This window comes from Nicotiana tabacum, chromosome 13 (genome assembly GCF_000715075.1).
Source record: "Nicotiana tabacum cultivar K326 chromosome 13, ASM71507v2, whole genome shotgun sequence".
Lineage (NCBI taxonomy): Eukaryota > Viridiplantae > Streptophyta > Magnoliopsida > Solanales > Solanaceae > Nicotiana > Nicotiana tabacum.
The window spans coordinates 121,388,773-121,413,344 of record NC_134092.1 but is presented as its reverse complement, the minus strand read 5'-3'; the positions used below and the strand labels follow the sequence as shown (position 1 = coordinate 121,413,344).

Sequence of the window (24,572 nt, the reverse complement as noted above, 5' to 3'; positions counted from 1 at the left end):
ATTATGTATCTAAATGGGTTGAGGCCATTTCTCTACCCAACAATGAAGCGAGAAGTGTGGTGGCGTTCTTGAAGAAGAATATTTTCACAAGATTTGGTACTCCGCAGGATATCATAAGCTATGGGGGGTCACATTTTTGCAACAAGGCTTTTGACACTTTGCTTAGAAAGTATGGTGTCACTCATAAAGTTACGAATCCCTATCATCCACAAGCTAGAGGTCAAGTGGAAGTCTCCAACCGGGAGATAAAGAGTATCTTGTCCAAAACAGTGAATGCTAACCGGACGGATTGGTCAAAGAAGCTTGATGATGCACTATGGGATTATCGGGTTGCTTTCAAAACTCCTATCGGGATGTCTCCATACTGGTTGGTGTTTGGCAAAGCTTGTCATCTTCTGGTGGAACTTGAGCATAAAGCCTTGTGGGCTTTAAAGAAATTGAATCTTGATTGGGATGCAGTTGCTAACTTTGCAGGTTGCACATTTGAATGAATTGGATGTGTTCCGGTACCATGCCGATGCAAGTTCGTGCTTGAACAAAGAGAAGATGAAATACCTCCATGACAAATACATTCGGAACAGGGAGTTCAAGGTGGGCGATCTTGTTTTATTATTCAACTCACAATTGAGGATGTTTCCCGGAAAGCTGAAATCTAAATGGAGTGGTCCCTTTAAAATTGTGGGTGCAACTCCTTTTGGTGCATTAGACTTGAAGAACAAAAACAATGAGATTTTCCGAGTCAATGGTCACCGGGTGAAGAACTATTTGGGAAAGGTTGATGATGTCCATGTGGTGGCAGTTGTTCATTTCAAATGATGGTAATCTACGTCGTGTCGCGACGTTAAATCAGGCGTTTCTTGGGAGGCAACCCATATTTCTGTTTCTTCTCTTTTCTTCTTCTATAGATAGGTGTTATTTTTGTGCTAACTGGATTTGAAGTGTGTTGCAGGGATAAGTGTACTTTATAGAAAATGTGCCCAAAAAATTAGCTAAGTGTGGAAAGAAGTGCGGACCGCAAGTGTATTGTGCGGACCACACAATTTTGGTTGCTCCAGCAAAAGGAGAACTGCGGCCACATAATTGCATTGCGGACCGCACAAATTGAAAGGAAAAAATGCCAAATCTCTGAAGTTGGAGGCCGCAAGTCAAAATCTGCGGTCTGCAACAAATTCTGCGGCCGCACAACAAATTCTGCGGACCACAAAACAAAAGGGCTTCTGAGCCCCAAGTAACAGAGTGCGGACCGCAATAGGAATTATGTGGCCGCACTCAGCTCTCTGGCCCTCAGTCATAACCTTCTAGTATAAATAGAAGTCCTAGGGTTACTATTACTCCCTCCGTTCCAATTTATGTGAACAAGTTTAACTGGGCACGAAGTTTAAGAAAAAATGAAGACTTTTGGAATTTGTGGTCTTAAACAAGTCAAAATGGGGTCTAGAGTATTTGTGTGGTTATAAATACTTTTCATTAAGGATAGAATTATAAGTTTAAGCTAAATTATTTCCAAATTTATAAAGGGGCCATTCTTTTTAGAACGGACCAAAAAGGAAATAGGTTCACATAAACCGGAACGGAGGGAGTATGTTTTTTTCCTTCTCTGAGCATTCACAAGTCAAAAACATTGAAATCGTCTAGTAAATCATCTGTCACACATACTCAACATCTGTGATCACTCGTTTACACTACTTCAAACCTGGTATGCCTCAATTACTTGTAGAATTTTTTAATTTTTAGTTTAATTTACAACTTGTTAGTTAATTTTAGGCCAATTGTTAGTAGAATTCAATTATACAACCATGTGGGGTTAAAACTGTAGTAGGTCAACTAGTACATGCTCTATGGGGAATGGTTAAATAGGTTTTCATGATTATACACTACCACCATGTCAAATTTGTGCAAAAATTACAAACCCTAGAAATCTGATCGTAATTGTGTTGAAATCTGCGGCCGCACAAGAAATTATGCGGTTCGCAGAATTTGAAATTAGGGTACTTTAGTCAAGCATGATTATGCGGCCGCAATGAAAAGTGTGAGGACCGCAGAAACCTCATCGAGGCCGCAGAACAACTAGTTCTCTATTATCAGAGAGTTGTCAATTTGATGACTCGCATGTGTGGCCGTAATGGAAAATGTGTGGACCGCAGAAAAGTGATTGCGGCCGCAAAACAACCCATTCTCTGTTATTAGAGAGTTGGCATATTGGTGGTATCTGAGCTGCGGCCGCAATAAAAATTGTGCGGACCGCAATCCAATTCTGCGGTCGCACTTACAATTGTGCGGACCGTAAATCCAATTCTGCGGCGGCAAGATTAAATTGTGCGGTCCGCAATGTTCAGTCTGTGGCCGCAATGATAATTCTACGGACAACACTCCCCTACCCTGCAAGCATGTTTTACATTGTATTGTTCACTGTCTCTCTGGTGTGTTCTTGTATGTGTGCAGTTGAATTAAAACTGACACTTGCTTTTGCTTGGTACAGAAAATAGTTAGATTTTGAGGCAGAGGTGTTACTTCAAAGGGGAGGGGTGAACCTTCCAGGGGTCGAGGAAAGAGTGTTTTACCCCTCGCCCTCCAAAAGATAATATCAAAGAAGACTACAGTCGGCCGAGGGAGAAATGCAGAGCCCTCAGAATGAGACAAATTTTCCTATCCTGCGGGCAGTTCTAGTCGCCTCCATCATGGCCGGGTACCCGATCAATGTGGGTGTTGTGATGTCGGCCAACATATCTGTGGTTGCCAGGCAAGCTGATACCTCCTACCCGTATCCCCACACCATTACTGAATATCTTATGGATGCACGGGTGGAGTCGAAAGATTTTGATACGAAGGTGCGGGCGAAGACGCCCTTCTCATGGTATTCGTTGATAGATGCACACAACCCTAAGAAAAAGGGTCAACCAACTATCACCACAGGCCAGTCTAATGAGCCATCGGTGGTAGTTGCACAGACAGTCGATATGCCATCTACGACAGCAGAGCCTTCAGCCAGTGCAACACCTCCAGCCTCAGTGCCTCCAGAAGCCCCCATTACAGGTTCCACCTCGGCTTTGAAGCCGGTGCCGATGCCCACTACTCTACTATCTGCGCTGCGAGTCTCCCAGACACTGGCGAGCCTCAACAACTGGATACAGACAATTACTGCAAAGCTGTCTAACATATCCAGTAATGTTGTAGCACAGTCCTCCATTATAGCACCCCAGATTCCCCCCCACAGTTGAAGAAACTCTGAAGAAGCTCTTGGAAAATCAGAACACAATCATGGCCACTTTGGTGCAGCATGGGTTAGTGATAGAAGAGCTAAGCAAGGAAGTGAAGAAGATGCGGAAGTCTCAGGCCTCCAAGAAGTCAGTGGACAAGCTCCGGAGACAGGTTACCAAGCTTATAGCAGTCGGAGACATTCCATTTGACATATTGATTGACCAGCACCATTCAAGCCCAGACCCTACAGCACATACAGCACCAGCTGGCCAGTCTGAGGAGCCAGACATTGCTGCTGACACTGCCGAGGCAGTACGTTAGATATTCACCAACCCAGCCACTCCCGGAGTTGAGGATGATGAGATCCAGTTGGATGAGGCTGAGGTCAGTGACACTGCTGTGGACACAGAAATGGCCAAGGAGCCATAGAGAGTTTTCTTCACTCTTACTCTTCCTTTACTCTTATTTTTAAGCATCGGGGACAATGTTTATTCTTATGTTTACTCTTACTCATCTTAGCTTGGTCTTCCTTGGTCACCAAACGCCGAAGGTAGCTGGCCATCCCTACGGGGGTAGAGAGGACCCGGGCATCCTCCGGAACAGAGATGACGATCGACCGCTTCCGATCGGGATCCACACTCGGAGCTGGGAACCGGTTGACCAGTTTTGGGCTTGAAGAAGGCCCGTTTGTTTTCGAAGACAGACTCTTCTTCTGCACCTCCAAGTCACCCAACCCGGTGACATCGTCCATGGCAGTAGAATCCACGCCATGAAAAAAGCTGCGGAAGGGGTCGTCCGCTCCGTGGTCCCCCTCGTTGGGACGTTCTTTCACTATCTGAGCCTCGTTATACATGGAATCAGTGAACGAAGGCGACTCGGTGATGTCTATCAGACTGAGTGCTTCCTTCAGGGCATTGCCCACATCCCGAGAAGCTTCGGCCACGGCCTCCTCGTCGGCCTCCCTAACTTGAGGCGGATCGACCTCATCTCTCTCCGGTTCGGAGGCCCCTTGCCCTTCGAGTCGTGACGGCACTCAGGCCGCCACATTGAAGGATTCTTCTTCTTATTCTTCTTCGAATTCGTCCCTCAACCGATAGAGTGAATCCGAAGATGGTGCTCAAGTGATCGTACTTTTTTTGGATTTGCGCACCAACCTTCGCCTTGGTTTTTTTTTCTCCGAGCTCGGAGAACTTGGGGCCCTCTTTCTTTTCTTCTCACCACCCTATCTTAGAACAGGGGACTTTGCGGGGAAGTTCTCGCCACCGGATTGAGGCATCAGTGTGACGTCCTTGGATAAACCTGCAAAAGAAAATGAAACAAGTGAAAACTTAACGACACGAGAGGAACTCAAATATTACTTACACGGGAAAGGAATCCAGAACGGGTCTCCTACCGGTCCTTTGAAAGTTCGCGCCATGAACGGTCAGAATACGATCTTTGTAACACGATGCCCTCGACCCACTCCTTGAGTCAAGGAACTGCATTCGGGACCCGAGCGGCAGCTGCACCACCATAAAACACCGATAAGAAGGAAGGAATTACGTGATATATTCCACTTCTTGGGGAACGGCATGCGATCAGTTGGGATCAAGTCTGAGGTCCTTACTCGGACAAAACGGCCTAGCCAACATCGATCCTGATCTACACCAATGCTCGAAAATGGGGCTTTACTAACCCGACGCGCAAGCTTGATCAGTCCCCCTCCTCCCCGAAATATTCGAGGACTCTATAGGCGCATGAGGTGGTCGATGGTGAACGAGCATCCCTCGATCTTGCTCACGAAGAACCGGAGGAGGATAACGATCCTCCAGAATGAATGGTGAATATGACCGAGGCATACCTCATATCTTTTGCAGAAGTCGATCATCACCGGATCTAATGGCCCAGTGTAAAAGGGATAGGTGTAAGCACTTAAGTATCCCTCGACGTGGGTGGTGATGTTTTCATCGGGTCCGGGAACCACCATGTGCTTGCCAATTCAATTGCAATCCTTTTTGACCGTAGGGAAGACCTCTTCAGTGATCTAGCATACGTATCTCGAGACCTCCTCACACTGGCCTTGTACGGGGGAAGGTTTTTCAACCTTGAAATCTGCGGTTACTGAGCATCCTCCAGGGACAAACTTTTTCAATTGGGGGTTTCGGTACTGGTTCCTCGGCAATAGTACGGGGAACGGTCTCCTCGGCAATAGTCGACCACGAAGTAGATGGAGTTTCTTTTTGGGGAACGATTTTTGTAGTCTTCGCTATTTCTTTGAAAATATAGGAAAAAGAGGAAAAAGAGGAAGTTAAAAGAGTATACTTGATGGCTTGAGATGCAAATGAACAAGGGTTCTTGCAAAGGATCTCAAAATAACCAAAGTATAACTGCTAGAAAGTGTTAAGATTTCGAAGTATGAGGACAGAAGGTTTATATGTAAAGTTTGAATGAACAAATGAGGGGGTATTTATAGTTCTTCAATGGCGGTTCACATCCAGTAATGGCCGACCGACGGCTGACATGCATTTAATACCATTAAGACTTGACTGACGAGACGTTTCGTTTATTTTGTCATTTCTGTCACGGGATATCGAAGTAAGAATCGGGAGCTCATGTCGTTTCTCGTCGTCTATTCTCCGAAAAATGAGGGGACTATCTGTATACAGTCGAAATCGAGCTCGTCTATAACATAGTTGGTCAAGTTCGGAACATAGCAATAAAGAACTGAAGATCAACCCCAAGTCCCACCGGGCTAGAACCCGGGGTTGGAGCGCATGCCTTCGAGCGTATCAGGGCCGTGATCCCGGAATCGATCCCAGCCCCGAACGAGTTCAAAGAAACATTGTTAGCATAACAAAAGACCGAAATATCCGTGACCTGTCAGATATTACGGCGGGAATCTTGGCATGTATCAATGAGAAACTGACAATCAACAAATCAAGAGATTTTTTACCTTTTATAAAATTGTACCTAAAGTAGGACTACTCTACTATATAAAGGGGATCTGATAATTCATTTAACACATTGTAACACGCATTCCAAAGCAATACATTATTATTATTCTCTTTAAGCTCTTATTCTTCTGAGTCTTGATACCGATCGAAGTGCATTCAGCTCGAGGGTGGCTAACCTTCTAAGGCTGAAATTGTCCAATTCATATGGTTTGCATTTACTTTATCATTATTTATTTTAATTGCACTCTAATTTATCATTTTGTGTCAAGTTAATCCACGTATCCTTAAAATCATTTACAAATTCAATTGTTATCCGATCTTGAGGGTAAACAGTCATATCTTGAGCTTTTGGCAATAGTGAAAGAACTTGATTATTTTAAAAATTATCTATTCAAAAAAAAAATATTAAAAAATTGTTTCATTGGAAATTGAACAAGGGGATTCCCCTTCCCATTCAAAATGTGAGGGAGGTATTGTTTCCCGACCCTTAAAGGTCGAGGAGTTAAAGTGTATTTTACTCAAGTTTAAACAAATGTACTCGCAACCAAAAAAAATAAAAAAATAAAAGGAGCCTAGATTGTAAAATCCAAAAAATCCCAATTATTCAAAGTGACAGTAAAACCAATGTAATGGCAGCATGCAATGTAACTTATGCCATTTTTGAAGGAATCACCAATCATAGGTAGCAATATCATCCTTTCCCCTACCCTACATTTTAGGACCTATACATATATCAGTTTTATATACATAAAAATATATACTTCCTCTCTCCTAATTTAAATGGTGTATTTTTTTTTCAAAATTTTTTTTTATATTTAAAAATAATTTAATCTTCAACTTTTATTTTATAACCATATAAATACTTATACTTTAGATCACAAATTTTAAAGGTATTTCTTTCTTAACTTTATAAAATGGGACATATGAAGTACTCCTATTAACTTACTCAAAAAATTCAATTTATATTAAAATATTTTCAAAGAAATTGGATTTTGGAATAGAATTGCAAAAATGAAATGATACCCATCATTCATTTTCATGTGCTCTTCAATCCCCATAACATATTATTACAAGCCATTGTGCTATTATTCATCAATGTCTCCTTCTTCCCTTTTTTTCTGAATCTTTAATCTTTATCACCTTTGCTTTCTAGGGTTTAGAGAAAAGGAAAAAAAGAAAGAAAGAAACCTAAATAAAGCTCTCGCCTTTATACACATATATACATAATTACTGGTGTCTCTCTCTTTCTTTTTCTTTAATTTTAATTTTTTATGGAAATATAGAAAGATATTTGCATGTATAAGGAATCATTTGCTTTTTTAACATATGGAATTTGCTTTATCAGTTTGGTCTCTCTTCAAAGTTAAAAAAAGAGAGAATATATAAAGAAAATATTATCTGATGTGTAATGGATTTCTCTCTGTTTCTGCTATTTCATCATTTGCTCTGAAAAAAATCCAATCTTTTTCTGTTAAATATAAATATATTATATTGTTTGAAAAAAATAAGGTTGTGGGGTGGTGAAAAGATTGGATTTTTAAGGGTGAAATGTTGGCATTGGAAGGTGAAATGGAGCAAGAATTTGATGCAAAGCTAAAGATTCAGAATAATTCAGCTCCTAATACTGCTCAGAGATCTAAGAGTTTTGCATTCAGAGCACCACAGGAGAATTTCACAATCCAAGATTTTGAATTGGGAAAGATCTATGGTGTTGGTTCTTATTCCAAGGTCAGTCTTTTTTTCTTTATCTTCCTTATCTTTTTATGTCATTTCTTAAAATATTTCAATTTGGTAGCATTTGTACCAAATTGCTACCTGTGATAATAATTCTTAGCTCCTTTACCTTCATTTTCATGCTTCTTTGTTGGGGTTTGAGACTTGAGTTTGAGTTTCCTATGATTCACTTTTGGAAAATTTAACAGTTGAAAACAGTGTTTTTTGGGGGGGTTTGGGGGGGGGGGGTTCTATTAAGCTAGTCCTATCATAAAAAGCCTCTGCACAAGAGAAAATGAGAAAAGAATGGTCATTGTCTTTGAGTATGCAGAAATGCAGTTTCCAGGCCAAAGTGAAGAATATTATTTAGTGGGTTTATATTTGAAGTTTGTTCTGAATTTTCTGGTAAGAGGATGTTCATGTGAAGAGATTAATACTCATAAAAGCAATGTTAAAAACTCATTCTTGTTTCATTTGCTTTTGGTGTAAATAGAAGATTCTCATTTTTTACACTGTCTTGGTGTGTTATATATAGAATATATCTGATTTGTCAAAAAGAAGAAGAATTAAAAACTTAGTGTCATTAATTAAAGATCACACTCCTCAAAATGTGTTTTACCAAGTTGGGTTAAATTTGAATGGAAATTATGGTGTCGATGCTTAATTATCTGTATCAAGTTGAGTTTTACCATTTACTGCTACTTACTTTCTATGATATATCAGGTTGTTAGAGCAAAAAAGAAAGATACTGGGAATGTTTATGCGTTGAAGATCATGGACAAAAAGTTCATCACTAAGGAAAATAAGACTGCTTATGTGAAACTAGAGCGTATTGTACTTGATCAGCTGGATCATCCTGGTGTTGTCCGACTATTTTTCACCTTTCAAGACACTTTTTCACTGTGTGAGTATCTTATATATTCTTCATTAAGAGTCTTTTCCCCCCATCTGCATTCTGGTGTTGAACTTTGGTTGGTCTAATTTAATTGTATTTGGTTGTATTCTGAAGATATGGCGCTTGAGTCTTGTGAAGGTGGAGAGCTTTTTGATCAAATAACAAGGGTAAGTAAATGAAGAACCTTGATGCATGTAAATGAACTTCTTCACAAAAGTTTCGTGTATATTGTGTTGTTTCCTGTCGAATATTGGTATTTTCGTGAATTTATTGAAAATGTTATCGTCCTTTCTTCAAAGTAGTTCCCTTCTCCAATGTTTGTGACTACTTGTCTGATGTACAATGTGCTTTTAACTTCCGTTGGTGCAGAAAGGCCGTTTGTCTGAAGACGAGGCACGCTGTTATGCAGCTGAAGTTGTAGATGCTCTTGAGTATATACATAGTATGGGATTGATACATCGAGACATTAAGGTATTTGACAGTGTGGACTGTTACGTGAATAATATATGGCAGGTGGGGGATTCTTATAGTTCGCTTATTGGCAGCCAGAGAACCTGCTTCTTACTTCAGATGGACATATTAAAATTGCGGATTTTGGCAGCGTAAAGCCAATGCAGGATAGCAGAATAACAGTCCTTCCAAATGCGGCATCAGGTAAATATTGCTTTCTATGAGGAGTTGAGGACACTCGTGAGAGTATATTATTGTCTTCCTCATTATTAAATCCGTGGTTTTTCTTGTATCCAGATGACAAAGCCTGTACTTTTGTGGGAACCGCTGCTTATGTCCCTCCTGAAGTTTTAAATTCTTCTCCTGCGACTTTTGGGTATGGATTTCTATGCGTCGGAAAAGCCAAGTTTTCCCATCTTTATGTTGCATATGAATCCTATATTTAACATCATTATTCGTTTGGAACGTGTCGTACCAGAAATGATCTTTGGGCACTTGGTTGCACATTGTATCAAATGCTTTCGGGAACTTCGCCGTTTAAAGATGCCAGTGAATGGCTCATTTTCCAAAGAATCATTGCCAGAGATATCAGATTTCCAAATTATTTTTCAAATGAAGCCAGAGATCTTATTGATCAGTTGCTGGTGAGCTATTATTTCGTACTTAATCTTCACTTCCTGGTTCCTCTTTTTCCTTCCCCTATTATTTTACCTTTTTTTTCTTCTTATGTCTTAAATTTTTTATGCTTCCCCATTTGACTGAACTTCATCTATAAGTTTTATTGCTGAAGCTTTCAGCAACTTATCTTTCTGCTTGAGATTATCTAGAACTATCACTTCATCACTTTAACCTGGTTCTCAGGACTTTCAAGTTTGTTACTTAAACAATGTATCGTCTCTACGTTAGATTATATACCTACTTGAAGTCCCAGCTTTGTTGGCGAAGTTATAATATTTCTGTATCAAAAGTTATATCTAGTTTGTTCTTGGTAGTGCAAAGCATATAATTGTCTATCGACCTATCTTTCTCTTGTGAATGAAACAGGGAATAATCCTTGCAAAGTGATGTTACTTGAATGTTTTTTGTGGTTTTGAGATGATACGAAGATGCAATTTACTTATTTTATAATCTGCATTGGATACCTATTATGAATAAAGAAAAATAAACGACGTAGAAAAAATATGACTTCACTCCTTCAGTCGTGCCTTTTAGAAATGGTTGATCTCTTATCTCCTAGAGAGTTATATAATAGGTAAAAGCGTTATAAGAAATGCCGGGTGTTGAAATACCACCGAAACTGCAATGATTACATGACATAAACCTTTCGTATTTTTTTATGAATTAGTGCATCTCTGACCTTTTCTGCATTCTAGGATCCTACTTGTGGAGTAATGCTGAGTAACAATAAACCTGATTCTGAGCTTTAGGTCCGATAAAGCAAGCTTCTTACATAGGGAGGACGAAATTTTTAAAGGTGGGCTAACTGCTAGGTGCCAATATCTCTGAGGGTGGGAATGGAGAGACTCTTTTTTATTAGGAGATATGAAAGCTAAGAGTTTTGTGGAGAACAAAGTTTTGTTTTTATTTATAAATTGTTATCAGGCTTAACTTAATTCCTTGCTAATACGATATAGTTGTTCAACGTTGAAAATATTGAGGGACAGAAGCTTAGAATATTGAGTGCAGTTTTGCCAGATATAATTTTTGGGGGAGTGCTGGGAGGGTGAGGACCTTCTTACATATTTATATATTTTAGTGGTAAGTAGGGAGGAGGAGGTACTGTAATAAGAAAACAAGAAGTCAATGCATGATTTCAAGGAGATGTAGTTGGTATCTCGGGAGCAGAACCTTTGTGCTAATGCTAGCCGGTGCACTAAGTTCCCGCTATGCGCGGGGTCCGGGGACTTGTCAAAATGTCTTTTACGAGTTTCTATGAAGATTAAGGTTATAGAACTTCGAGTTGGGTGGAAAATGTCCGTAGTATGCTAGATACATTTTCGCATTGATCTTCTCTACTCTGCCTGACTGACTTAAATGCTCCAACATCTCAGGATATCGATCCTAGCAGAAGACCTGGTGCCGGACCTGATGGTTATACTTCACTGAAAAATCATCCTTTTTTTAATGGGGTTGATTGGGAGAAGTTAAGGTCACAAACTCCTCCAAAGCTTGCTATGGAGCCAAAAGTAAGTCATTCCCTCTTTATGTTTTAGTCATTCAAGCCTTATTTTATTTTGTCCTGAGAGATACTTCTTTTCCGGTTAGACATTTATACAATTATTGAAGTGCTAGTTCGAATCATTTAGGCCCCGTCAACTCATAGCAGTGGCGACGAACAAGATCCTTCATGGAATCCATCGCACATTGGCGATGGTTCAGTTAGACCTAGCGATGGAAATGGCGGTGCTGCATCAACTTCTGAAACTGGTAGCATCACCAGGCTTGCATCGATCGACTCTTTCGATTCAAAATGGTAGGATCCTGAGCTTCTGCTTACTTACCTACATAATGAAAAACACTCTAGAATATTTTTGATGCAATTTTTATTTTAACCGTGGTGTCCGGGCCTGTTTGTGCACACCTCGACTAATTCCACGCGATACCTACTACCTCCCACTAGCAACATGTATCAGGTAACTCTATCCACCAATGCTTGGACAGATGGGAAGAAATCACCTAGTATTTTTGCCTCCGTTGAGATTTGAACGTGAGACGTGAGATGCAATCATCTTGTAATCTTTTGTAATAGAGTTTCGTAGTAATTCCATAAGGGCTATATTCTCTCTCTATACTGTTCATAACTAATTTGTGTTGACTTATTTCTTGTGATGACATCAATAGGAAGCAATTTTTGGAACCGGGTGAATCCGTTCTCATGATTTCCATGGTGAAAAAGATACAGAAACTTACAAACAAGAAAGTTCAGCTAATCCTAACAAATAAACCAAAGTTGATTTATGTTGATCCTTCAAAGTTGGTGATCAAAGGGAACATTATATGGTCCGACAATCCTAATGATCTTAGTATTCAAGTTACAAGCCCTTCACAGTTCAAGATTTGTACAGTTAAGTCCCTTTGCTTGTTATAGTATATTGGTAGTCAAGCGTATATTACTTTTTGCCAAGTCATCTCGAGTTTAACTCGTTTGTTCATCTTGTGATGATACAGCCAAAGAAAGTTATGTCATTTGAGGATACTAAACAACGAGCACAGCAGTGGAAAAAGGCGATTGAAGCTCTCCAGAACCGATGATTCTAGTCTTTTTTTCTTGACTACACATTCTTTGCAAATGTAAGGGAATTGTAGAGCGAACGGGTAATCCAGAAACAGTTGGATGCTCCCAAAGAATTCTTATCAAGCACTACTCAATTTTACTTCTAATAGAAATTTTCACCACAGTTATTTTCCTCGGATAAAGCTCATACATTTGTATGTTACAGACTTGTAAAGACACAAGTTTTAATTGAAAAGAAGTTGGAGAGCTGATTTATCAGCTGTTTTACTCTCTATTATTTTGATTAAGTGCCATTTATTTTCATTGTTCAAGCAGACAATGTTTGTGGAACTTAAGTATATACCAAAGCAGAAGAAAGTCATAATTTGAACTTGCTGAGGATCTGGTAGATGTTGGTTGGCCTTATAAATTAATTCAAGTTACACTCTTGTCACACACCATCTTTTTCTTTTTCCCAAAAGAAATCATATATTACTTCATTAAGGTCATGATATGTCTCATTTACAATTAACTTGGAAACATAGTTGCCCAAGAGACTTGTTTTGAAAAAGAAACAGAAAATTTGGCTAAGTTATAATTAAAAGTCCTAGATAACAACAACAACAACATAACTAGTATATTCCCAAAGTGTGGGCTTGTGTAGGTAAAAAGTTTATTTTGGATAGACGCCCGGCTCTAAAAGTCGTAGATATATGTACAAAATTAACATGATCAAACTCAAAATCTAAGTGTCATATATCTTCTCAAGCAACATCCACATTCTAAGGGGCTTTTGCATTTTTCTTCAAAATTAAACTGAATTGGGGATTCATAGGAATGGAGCTACTGCCTATCCAAAGCAACCACCCCAATACTTGCTCTCCTCGTATCAGTATTAACAAATATCAAGGTCCACCTTGACCTTGGAGCACATTTAGTAAAGATTCACAATAATCTTGATTTTTTTTCATTAGAAGGGCCAAGCAACAAAACTCAAGATATTCATTATATTCAAATAAAGCTTTTGACATAATTTCAAGATGTTCTGCTAGTTCATTGTTAAAGCACCAAAAAGTTCTAGCCTTCCATATTTGCCGGACTCTTACTCAAATGTCGCTCAACTATTCGAAATTATCTAGTAAAATTATATATATATATATATATATATATATATATATATAAAAGGTCATTCAGCTAGATTTCTCAAACTTTCGATGACCAAATATCTATTTTACCCTCTAAATTATCAACTTTTATCTTTTTTAATATTATAATTTTTTTCTTTCTACTCTATATTATGGACTTACCTATATAATAAATAAATTATATTTATAAACAAAAAAAAAATAGTTCTCAAACATATATAAATAATAATTCAAGTGACTTTCTATTACTAAACAAAAAAAAAACATAATTTTACTAATTTGAGCAATGGACTCTATATTTGTGGATATTTGTCGAACAATTTAATTTAAAAAAAACACGCGCTATAAAATGAGCTATGGTTTCCTGCACCAAAAGAGGAAAAAACTACGGTTTTGACTCTTTGAGTCAATTTGCTGTAGATGCGCTTCACGAAACAAGGTAAAAGTCAAGTCCATAATCTTTCTCTTCTTAGCTGTTTTAATTGGTTATTTTAATGTAGTTGACGACTGGTATTAGTTAGTTTACGTTCTCTTCATCCTCTTCATCTTATTGTATTTGCACTAGAACTAACCATACATTGATTAAGATCTGCTAAGTCAGTGTTGAGTTGCCCTTTACTTGTTTGCTAAAATGCCTGAAAGAGATTGAATTTATGTTTTGTTTAAATTTCAAGTCCCCTTATTCAGCGTACTAAATTTAGCATCTCTTAGTTCATTTTGTAATAGCCTGCTGGCTGGCTATATGCATTGGCTCAAAAGAGGCTACATTTTATCATAAAAACTCTCAATTTTAAACATATAGTTGGAGTACTGCAGAAAGTAATATGAAATTCCCTGAGTTGTTTCCATGATAAATCATCACCCACCTGTGGTGATTAAACGCTCTACTTCTGACCAGGAGATTGAGGGGGAAGTCACGTGTTTTGGTTTTAGGAGAATAAATAGCTTTAATATCTTCTTCGTTTAACGTTACTCTAGATTATTCTATGAAGTTCAGAATGAAAGAAAATTTAGTTTTTTGAAGCCTTAGTTTTGATGAAGTTGGAACACGATCGGGCGGGAGGGATAGAATTGAGAGATTGAGGGGGAAAGCCATGTGTTTTAGTTTATGGGGTTAGTTTCTTGACAAAAACTAAATGGAAGGATGGTTGTTGCAACTTCTGAATTAGTTAAGGGATGTATCTTAGGTTTGGGCCATAGTTCAGAGATGTTTTTAGCCAAAAACAGCTAGAGTATAAAATTCATTAAACTTGTGACTTGATTTTATTTATCTCTAAATTCTCAAATGAGGAAGGTTGTTAATATTTATGATCGTCTTTTGTTCTAGGTCATTAATTTTCATGGCGGCGACCAAATTGCTTACAGTCTCCATAGCACTCACGGCGCTTTCTACATTAGCAGCAGCCATAGGTGTTGGATTTTGGAGAAGAAAGACAACGGCTGACAAGGAGAAAATCCGAGAGTTGGAAATATCTTTGAAGGCTGCGTTGCAAAAATGCGGTGCTGAGAGGCAAGGCCGCATTAGAGCTCAACAAGCATTGAGGAAAGCAACCTCAAATAATTCTAATAATTCATATCCTTTGGCACCTATTGCAATCACTCGGTCATGCTTCTCCACAAGGTAACCTTTTCTTGTTTTAAATTTTCCCCCTAAAAAGTTTAAAACTGAATTAGCATTGTGTTTTATTGTATGGTTTCTTAATATTGATGGTACTGTAAATAATATCTTGTAGCATTAATATTTGTGATTAGGAATGGGACTCCAAGGCAACCTTTGATTGTACCTCTTGCTAGAGCATGTCTAGTATTTGATCCAACTCGAGTTCCACCCGCATCTCTTGAGGGTCTCGAAGGCTATTCTCACTGTTGGATTATCTATGTCTTTCATCTAAATACGGATCTTGACAAGTTATGGAAGCATCCATCACAGTCTAAGTTCAAGGCAAAGGTAAGAGTACCAAGGCTGAAAGGAGAAAGGATGGGGGTCTTTGCGACAAGATCTCCTCATCGTCCATGCCCTATAGGCCTCACTGTCGCAAAGGTTGATGTTGTGGATGGCAATAAAGTTTTCATTTCTGGTGTTGATTTAGTTGATGGAACTCCGGTTCTTGATATTAAGCCATATCTTCCATACTGTGATAGCATCTCTGGAGCAATGGTCCCCGATTGGGTAAAGGTGGATAATATGTTAGCTGTAGCATCTGTTAACTTCTCTCACGACTTCTCTGCCTCTCTAAACCATTGTTGGTCAAGAATAACAGAGAAGAAGAAGAAGATATCACTTTATACATCTCCTACTGAATTTCAAAATTTAATTCAACAAGTGCTGTCATGGGACATACGATCAGTATCTCAGAGACTTCGGCCTCATAAGACTGAAAACAGCAGCATGATCTCTCAAAATTCAGACTGCCAAGATAATGTGATGCTTGAAGATGATGATAGCCAAGAGGCACTTCATTTTCCTGATGATATTGTTTACCACCTTATTTTGGAAGGCCTTGACATCTCCTACAAAATTGACTGTGACGGCAATGTTCATGTTGAAAAGATTGACGTTGCCATTCCAATCTGAAGAAACTTAAGCAATTTCATGACAAGAGAAAGCATGTTGGTTTGTCGTACTGCATTATCAGCTAGTTAAAATTTTCATGTTGTACTTTTATCCGCTGCAACATGAATCATGTAGGTACGGCTGATCCAAACCAACCCTTTTTTGGAGTTTTACCATCCTGGCTTCTGCAATATTCGTTTCCTTGTGCAGCTATCAGATAATTGATCAGGGTAGTATTTACTGCACACTAGCATCAAAGAATCATACATATCAACTAACTGCAGAGATGAGTGAAGAATCTGTAATGTGCTTAAGGTAGAAGAGTTGAAGTATGTTACCTTATCTTCCATTTATCGAAGTGATACCTTAGAGAGTTACATAATCTGCAGTTTGATCCTTTTGTCCTAGAGCTGGCGATTAGATCCAAAATTCGTCAGTGATGAAGTGTAAAATTGCTTATCTTCACCTAGATAGTGTTTGTAGCCGACTTTAACAGATGATGAAATTTTATTTGGTATGATTCTGCTCTGTGCACATTGCTTTATATTTTGATTGTATAAAATTATTCTTGTAAGAAGAGAAAGAGAAGATATGGTTTTTGAATTTAAAAAAAAAAGGTTACATTCAACCCTTGTCTCAAAATGAAATGATATATGATCTTGGACGTAAACAGCTAAAAACCAACAGCATAGGTTATAAGAAATACAATATTTTCTTACAAGATTAATTATATACAAGCTTTTATTACAACATCTTGGATGTCAAGTTTATATTACGTCTGGAGTTTAACTCGTTTGCTCTATCTGTGTGCATTTATTTTGCGATCATACAGCCAAAGTATTCTTATCAACACTACTCAATTTTACAGCTTTACTTCAAGTAGAAGAGTTTTTGCTCCCTATTATTTCATGAAATGCCATTTATTTATAGTTGGAGCAGACAATGTTATCGGAACTTAAGAATCATAATTATATAGCAAACCAGAAGAAAGTTATGATTTGCTTAAACATTTCAATTTGTGGTGATTATAGTTCTTAAGCAATGTGATTGAATTAGTTGATTATTTCATGCTTTCAGGTTTGAGGATCTTGGTTAAATATTAATTCAAATTACAACTCAGTCACTCAACATCTAACAATTTAACACAACAATACAGAGTATAAAATTCACTAAACTTCCAATTTTATTTCATCACTAAATTCTCAAATGAGGTCATTAATTTATGCTCGACTTTCGTTCTAGCTTACATTCAACACTTGTCACAGAATGCTAAGATATATGATCTTGGACGTAAACCACTAAAACCCAACAAAGGCAACAACATAACTTAGAAAAGGAATACAATATTTTCCTTCAAGTATCTGCATAATCACGCGAACATGTCTTGTGTCTTTTTCTGACTTTGCGCGCAACAATTCTGGAGCTTAATTAGTTTCCTCAACAGCCTCAGCCAAAAATTGAATCTCTAAATGAGCCTCTGCTAAAACAAAAACTTGCTTTTTCAGCTGCTAGTTATTTCCTTTTCCTTTGACTTGCACATATCTTCTGCCGACTTTATAAACTTTTTAGTCAAGTCATCAATCTGAAAGAACACACACAAACCGAAGTAAAAGAGCCTGTAAAGAATAGAATATAAATTATACAGCACATAGTAATTTCTTCAGCAAACAAGTAAAATAACGTACTTCCTTCTCCAGTCTTTTCGCATCATCTTCTGAGAAAGCTGAAGCTGCCTTGTCTTTCTTTTTGGGCAAAGATTTCTTTATAGTGTCCAAAGCCTGATATAAAAAATAATTAAAATAAGGGATTAACATCTTGTAGTATCAACTAGGCAAGATTTCTTTTGTCACGTAAGTTCTTGGGTTTAATATCCATGCACAAACTACATGCATATAACTGTTTCCATCAGCTCAACATCTTTTCTCCCTTTGTTCATTACTTCCATTTTGTTGGGGTTGTGGAGATTGAGTTCACTAATAAATCTAGCCGCGATATCACTGGCCATGCTGTTGTCTTGCAATGAGAGAATAGAATATAAACATTGGACCTCACAAAGGACAGAAGACAAATAGGTGATTGACCAGCTTTATCTTCAGTACAGCCCACATCATGTGAGGAGAGTATTGTGGACATCACCATGGGAATCCGTTTACCATACATGTAACATATGGCATAAACACACACACAGACACAACAATTGCACAAAGACACTCCCCCAACTCTAAACAAGAAAAATAAATAGTCAACTATGTGGAGAGCTCCATTAATTTGCTAATACAGAACAGCATCCCTGAAAATTACAGAAACCTCTTCTAAGTGGCCAAACTGAATTGAAGGTTAATGAATTGAGTAATTATTCTTTTAGCATTCCCCTAGTTTGAACTTCCCAGTTTTTTCTCTCTTAGATAGTTTATTTTCGTCCCCATTTCTCTAACGAAAATAATAGAAATGTCGCAAGGACAATAGCCCTTCTCTCTTATTCCTCTAAAGAACCTTTCTGTATACACAGCTGCAACCAAATACTACCAGAATTTGGGTACATATAAATATAACCCCTCTAAGCACTTATATTTATTATTCATTTAATTTCCGAACTCTCCGCACCAATCACTTCAGCATACCCAGAACAGAAAGTCAATCTTCTATACAACTGCAGCACTCATGTCTTTGTTACCCAGCAATAACCAAAGTTCAACACACCTCCAACTTCATTTGGATACTCCAGATACACAACCTTCATGCATAAACTTTTCTTTGACTCCCATTCCATCCATTTCCCACAACTCAAAGTTGTATATATATTTTGATAAGAGAACACCAATTGTTGGCTTCTTGCAACTCAATCTTTTTTTTTTTTGTGATGAGTAAGAAATCCAATTGTTGGATCTAGTTCTCCCTATCCATAAAAACTTCAAGTGTTGGTTCATTATCACTTGTAAATTTTGATTCTTTTTGGACCAAGTAAGAGAAATCCAATTGTTGGCTCCTTATTACTTACAATCAATTTAGTGGATCTTTAGAGACAACTATTACTACAACTACACTTCAATCAAAAACAAGTTGGAGTCAGCTATATGAATCACCAATATCCATTTCGTCCAATTTGGACCGTTTATGCTCGTGGAAGACAAAAGGACATAAATAATTAAAAAGTGTGCAACATGTCCCTCTATTCGAAGATTATCACTACTTAACTAAATTCTTATGAGAGTTTAGCGCCATCATGTATCAAGGACTTTAGTAATAGCCAAATGCAATTTTCTAGTGTTTACTGTAAGTCTGTACTACACCATTCAAACAAACAAACTCACGGTTAGGGTTACACAGAATTTGGTGCAGATCATGAGTAGCTAGGGCATGACTCTCTTCACAGCTTTTAATCAACTTGAGCTGGCTTGAACCATCCACTTGTGAGAATTCACTGGGTTTGTTGTTGTTGTTTGCGTTGGCTTGAACCATATTCTGGTCAATTTCAATCAGTAAGAAGCCCATTCCTATTGACTTCATATAATATACGTGCAACTACTTTCTTATTATCTCATCATATGTTGGTTTTCGACAGCACTAATTCCCCTAAAACCCTTAAAACATATTTACCGGTTCTCTCTCCTTTGCCCTCCTTAGGTATCTTCAGTCATTTTATCCTTCGGATGATACGGGTGTGATCCCATCCATTGCCCAATCATCTTATCCTTTCTTCCAGTGCTTCTGAATTTCTATTGTCTTTTGTTCCCTTATTCCTTACATTTTGGGCTTTTATATTTCAATATGATGAAATGGGTATTTTACTTCCTATAAAGGCTACATTTTTTTTATGGCCTTGCTTTATGGATGTAAAAAGGGAAGGAGAACTTTAAGCAAGTGAAGTGGAAAAGGAAAACTTACAAAAAAAAAGAAGAGGAAAAGGAGAAAGCACAAAGGTGTTTGCTCAATGGTGTACCTTCTGCCGCGCTCGTCTTACACTTTGCTTAACATCTTCAGATGATTTCGCAACCACCTTGCATACAGCCTGGTAAAGAGGATAATATTATCAGCCCAGGAAACATATTAAAAAGAACTGAAAATTGACAAGGATCACCTGCACATGCTCCTTAGTCAACCTGCTTGTTGCACGGATTGCCAAGAAAAGAAGAAAGGCTGAGTCAAAAGCATTGGAAATCTAACGGGACATAAAGTTTCCATTGCAAATCAAATAGAGAAATTAACTTAAATAGCCGTCCACTCAAAAAAATAGCCGGCAAATGTATATATTGTGTATAATTAGTGTATAAATTATCTATATTTTCTAGCAAATGTAAATATCTTTGACCGAGTGGTCAAATATGTAAGTTCCCCAATCAAATATCCCAAAATGTTGCTGATGCAAATAGCAAAGAATCACAACACTTAATTGCCTGAAGTAGTTATTTTGATAAGGAATTGCCTGAAGTAGTTATATTCCCTAGCAAGAATGTTTGTCTTGAAAAAGTGTAATAATGATGTTTTGTCTACATTAATATAATGTAATTCAAGCCATTCTACATGTAAATACTGGCAACATGAAAGTTATAGTAAGAGGAAGATCCGTCCACTTTGTAAATTGTGAGGTTTCAAATCTCTTCCCAAAAAAAAGACTATCAAGTCCAGATTAAATCAACTTTTTGCTTCTATTTTTAACATTTAGCCAATCTAATAGGTGGACCCCAGAAACAGGAGAGACTAAATTACTCTTTCAGATGGATACTTACGGAGGAATTGGCACAATTAACCTCTGGTTGTCCACTTGAGGATTTAACCCCAATGGAGATGAAACAATGGCTTTGTCCAATTCTTTGACGGTCTGCAAAAAAGAGTCGATCATGGTTCATGTTTATGTAAAATATGGTTCAGTTTGCAACCTCAATGCAATCAGAATAAATTTACATCAGAATGGCTCCATAAATCAAGCTTTGATTATGTATCGAGCAAATATAGAAACCTAGACAGATTATGGTTATGAGTTTGCATATAATATTACATTTGGATCATAAGGAGTCACCGACAAGGTTTTTGGGTCAAGCACTGAAATGACAGCCATCCTGCAAAGGGGTGTTTTAACACCTCCTGATTCAACAATGATATGATCGAGAATCCCTGTGATTCCAGTAAACTAAACGAGTGAGTCCAAGTCCAAGGCCAAACAAGTTATGTTGTTTACAACAGAAATTGAGTTCATGTACCAGCCGATGCTCTGCCCGTTCGCAACTTGGCCAATTCTCGCGACAATGCATCAATTGCTGCCTCCATCTGTGAGACTGCAGCAGCTTTGATGCTAGGACCTATATTTACAGCAGCCGCTGGATTTCCATAATCATCGTCATCTACCTCCTCCCCTAAAAATTTGTCGTGGAGGACAACATATTGAAAGAGTCAGAAACTTCAAAGATAAAACTATCGCGTCAAAACAAGAAACTTAAAGACACCATTTTTATGTATTTGTATTGTATTGAACAAACTCTAGAAACCTTTTATCTCGAATGATCAACTAATGCACTTCAGTAAGCAAAAGTTTCTTTTTTGTTGATGAAATTAAGAATTCATTGATGTGAACAAGTAACAAAACTAAAGGAGAGAAAACTCATACTCCCACAGCCCAATTTATGTGGTAAACTTTACCTTTTAGACTTTCTCAGAAAAAAATGACACATTTCTATATTTAAAAATAATTTAACTTATTGTTTCTACTTTAACCTTAATGAGATTGATTTAATAGTCACAGTGTCACACAAATGTCTATGACTTGTTTTAGATAACAAGTTTCAAAAATCTTTTTTTCTTTCTTTCTTAAACTCCGTGTCCAATCAAATAAGGCCACATAAAATGGGACGGAGGGAGGACATGATATCCATGGGAGTTAAAGCTGTGCCCAAGCATCTGAGTAACTGTATTGTATTCTAACATATTTTCATATACAAACAAACTTATTAAACCTATCATCAAGCGATCACAGACAACTAGGGTGCTCTAATTTAGTGAGCAATTAGCTTATTGGGCTAGAAATGTAAACACATTCAACAACAATCAGAATATGCACTAAATATTACTAGTAAATTTGAGAAACAACAAGAAAGAGATATAGAATCATTACTAGCTTGCCTCCTTCCTTTAGCAAAACCCCTGCGAATTTCAAGTAGATAATCGGTTTGCAAAGAACAGGGGATTGTTTCAGTAGTGACAGAGTGGGGAAATGGACTAGAATTTGAGCCAACCAAAGAGGAGAAACAATCTGCGGTGAAGTTTGTGGCCCGTAATGCACCGGAAATGCTGCGGTAAGATGCTAATGCTCGTCTGATTGAGATCGCCATTGTTTTTTACTCTCAGAAATTGGAAAGCTTCACTTACTATTCTCTTTTTCCTCTGTGCGATTGGTGGTTTATAGGGTTTTACAACCCCCCCCCCCCCCCCCTCTTTTAAGTGTGTGAAACGGGGAAGCGTTATTCGGTTTAATGACTAAATCGACCGAACCGGAGTTTTTGGTTTGTCTGTTCAGCTTGAGGAAAAGCCGAACAACTATGTCGTCTTAATTCAACAACAACAATAATGGGAAGGGTAGTTTGTATACGGACCTTACATTTACCCTGGGGTAGAGAGGCTATTTTCGATATAGCCTCAGCTCCCTTCCTCCAAGAACTCCCCACCTTGCTCTTGGGGTGACTCGAACTCACAACCTCTTGATTGGAAGTGGAGGGTGCTTACCACTAGAGCAACCCACTCTTGTCAACTATGTCGTCTTAATTCATGTGACATAATTTGAATCGACACAACACATAGTTAAAGAAAGAAATAAAAAATATTATAATTTATAATTTTAAATATATCATAATATTTAAATGACTAAAAGTTTCTAATAAAATGAGAACGTCACACATCGTATTAGAGCATGGTAGATGAAATGGAGGCTTGGTTCCGGAGTCTTGTGTAATAAAAATGTGCCACTAAAATTTAAAGTTAAGTTCTATAAAGTGGTAGTTAGACCGACATTATTGTATGGGACGAAGTGTTGGCTAGTCAAGAACTCTCGTGTTTAGAAGATGAAATTGCTGAGAAGAGGATATTGAGATAGATGTGCGGGCATACGAGGTTAGATAAGATTAGGAATGAAGTTATTCGAAAAAAAAACGGGAGTGGCCCCCGTAGAGGATAAGATGCGGGAGGTGAGGCTGATATGTTTTGGGCATGTGAAGAGGAGAAGCGCAAATGCCCCAGTTAGAAGGTGCGAGGGGTTGGCTTTGGTAGGTATAAGAAGGGGTAGAGGTAGGCCAAAGAAGTATTGGGAAAGGTGATGTAACGACTTGACCGGTCGTTTTGAGAGTATTAGCCCCAAACCCCTAGTTATTGCTCCCTCAATTTTATTTTGTGGTTACGTAACTTACCGAGAGGATTTGTTTTTGGTTTCGTAGTGAAATAGGACACATAGTCCCTAAATTGGGAGTTTAAGTTCTCGAAATTTATCGTAGTTTGAATTGTGTGAAGACAACTCCAAAATAGAGTTTTGACGATTCCAATAGCTCTGTAGGGTGATTTTGGTCTTAGGAGCGTGTCCGGATATTTATTTGTAAGACCGTAGTTGATTCGGCTTGAAATGACGAAAGTTAGAAATGGAAGGTTTGAAAGTTTAACCGAGAGTTGACTTTATTGATATCGGGGTCGGATTTCAGTTTTAAAATTTTTTATAGGTCCGTTATGTCATTTATGACTTGTGTGCAAAATATGAGGTCAATCGGACTTGATTTGATAGGGTTCGACATCGAATGTAGAAGTTGGAATTCCTTAGTTTTCATTGGGCTTGAATTGGGTTGCGATTCGTTGAACTTATGTTGTGGACGAGATTTGAGGCCTCGAATAGGTCCGTGTTATGTTACGGGACTTGTTGGTATATTCGGATAGGGTCCCGAGTGGCTCGAGTGTGTTTCAGGGTGAGTTTTGAACGAGTTTGGGCCTTTCGGCACTCTGATGATGTTCTGGAAACAATTGGAGTGCGAAGGGCATATTTTGGAGTGCTGAGGCAAAGCCTCATGTGCGAACCGTAGAAGAAAAGTGCGGACCGTATAGGAAATGTGCGGATTGCAGAAATCCTCTTGCGGCTCAGAAAAGAGAATCTGCAGGTTTGATGGTCTTACTTCGTAAGCTTATATCCTTTACTCTATAAGGAATTTGAAGATAATCTAAAAATGAAAGTTGTAGCCCTATGAGTCTAGTTTCCAGAAAGTTAAAACATTCATTATTTGGACATTTATAGAGAAAGTTATGGTCAATTTACTGAAGCCTGGTAGTGCAGTCACTGCTGAAGTACGACCGCACAATTTGGATTGCGGCCGCGGAATCTGGAATATGCGGTCAGCACAATGGGAGGTTAGATTTTTGTACTATATAAACGAGAGTTAGAGTATTATTTCACAATTGGACTTTGGGAGCTCGGTTTGTGGCAATTTTTCATGGGTGTTTCAAGCAA

General features: G+C 38.2%; 3 protein-coding genes across 6 annotated transcripts; 2 read left to right on the top strand and 1 right to left on the bottom strand.

Annotated features, from left to right (window-relative positions):
• The first annotated feature begins 7,123 nt into the window (after positions 1-7,123).
• Positions 7,124-12,696, top strand: LOC107772058 (3-phosphoinositide-dependent protein kinase 2-like). Its single transcript, XM_016591543.2, has 11 exons — positions 7,124-7,859; positions 8,568-8,748; positions 8,854-8,906; positions 9,109-9,210; positions 9,285-9,393; positions 9,487-9,565; positions 9,668-9,833; positions 11,241-11,375; positions 11,496-11,662; positions 12,031-12,253; positions 12,358-12,696. Exons 1-11 carry the CDS (start codon positions 7,680-7,682, stop codon positions 12,439-12,441), a joined length of 1,479 nt encoding a protein of 492 aa, XP_016447029.1. The 5' UTR covers positions 7,124-7,679; the 3' UTR covers positions 12,442-12,696.
• A 1,130-nt stretch (positions 12,697-13,826) lies between these two features.
• Positions 13,827-16,636, top strand: LOC107772059 (uncharacterized). 4 transcript variants are annotated; one of them, XM_016591544.2, is made up of 3 exons: positions 13,827-13,987; positions 14,876-15,169; positions 15,301-16,636. In XM_016591544.2, exons 1-3 carry the CDS (start codon positions 13,905-13,907, stop codon positions 16,121-16,123), a joined length of 1,200 nt encoding a protein of 399 aa, XP_016447030.1. In that variant the 5' UTR covers positions 13,827-13,904; the 3' UTR covers positions 16,124-16,636. The 4 variants fall into 4 exon arrangements, with proteins under 4 accessions (XP_016447030.1, XP_075084539.1, XP_075084537.1 ...); XM_075228438.1 differs by lacking the exon at positions 13,827-13,987 and adding an exon at positions 14,030-14,058; XM_075228436.1 differs by lacking the exon at positions 13,827-13,987 and adding an exon at positions 14,061-14,144.
• A 631-nt stretch (positions 16,637-17,267) lies between these two features.
• On the bottom strand, positions 17,268-22,509 carry LOC107772061 (uncharacterized). The gene is made up of 8 exons (XM_016591545.2): positions 22,209-22,509; positions 21,301-21,453; positions 21,099-21,214; positions 20,830-20,921; positions 20,181-20,202; positions 20,043-20,111; positions 17,788-17,880; positions 17,268-17,684 (listed from the first exon to the last, which is right to left on the bottom strand). The coding sequence occupies exons 1-8, from the start codon at positions 22,423-22,425 to the stop codon at positions 17,604-17,606; spliced, it is 843 nt and encodes a 280-aa protein (XP_016447031.1). The 5' UTR covers positions 22,426-22,509; the 3' UTR covers positions 17,268-17,603.
• Positions 22,510-24,572: the final 2,063 nt, after the last annotated feature.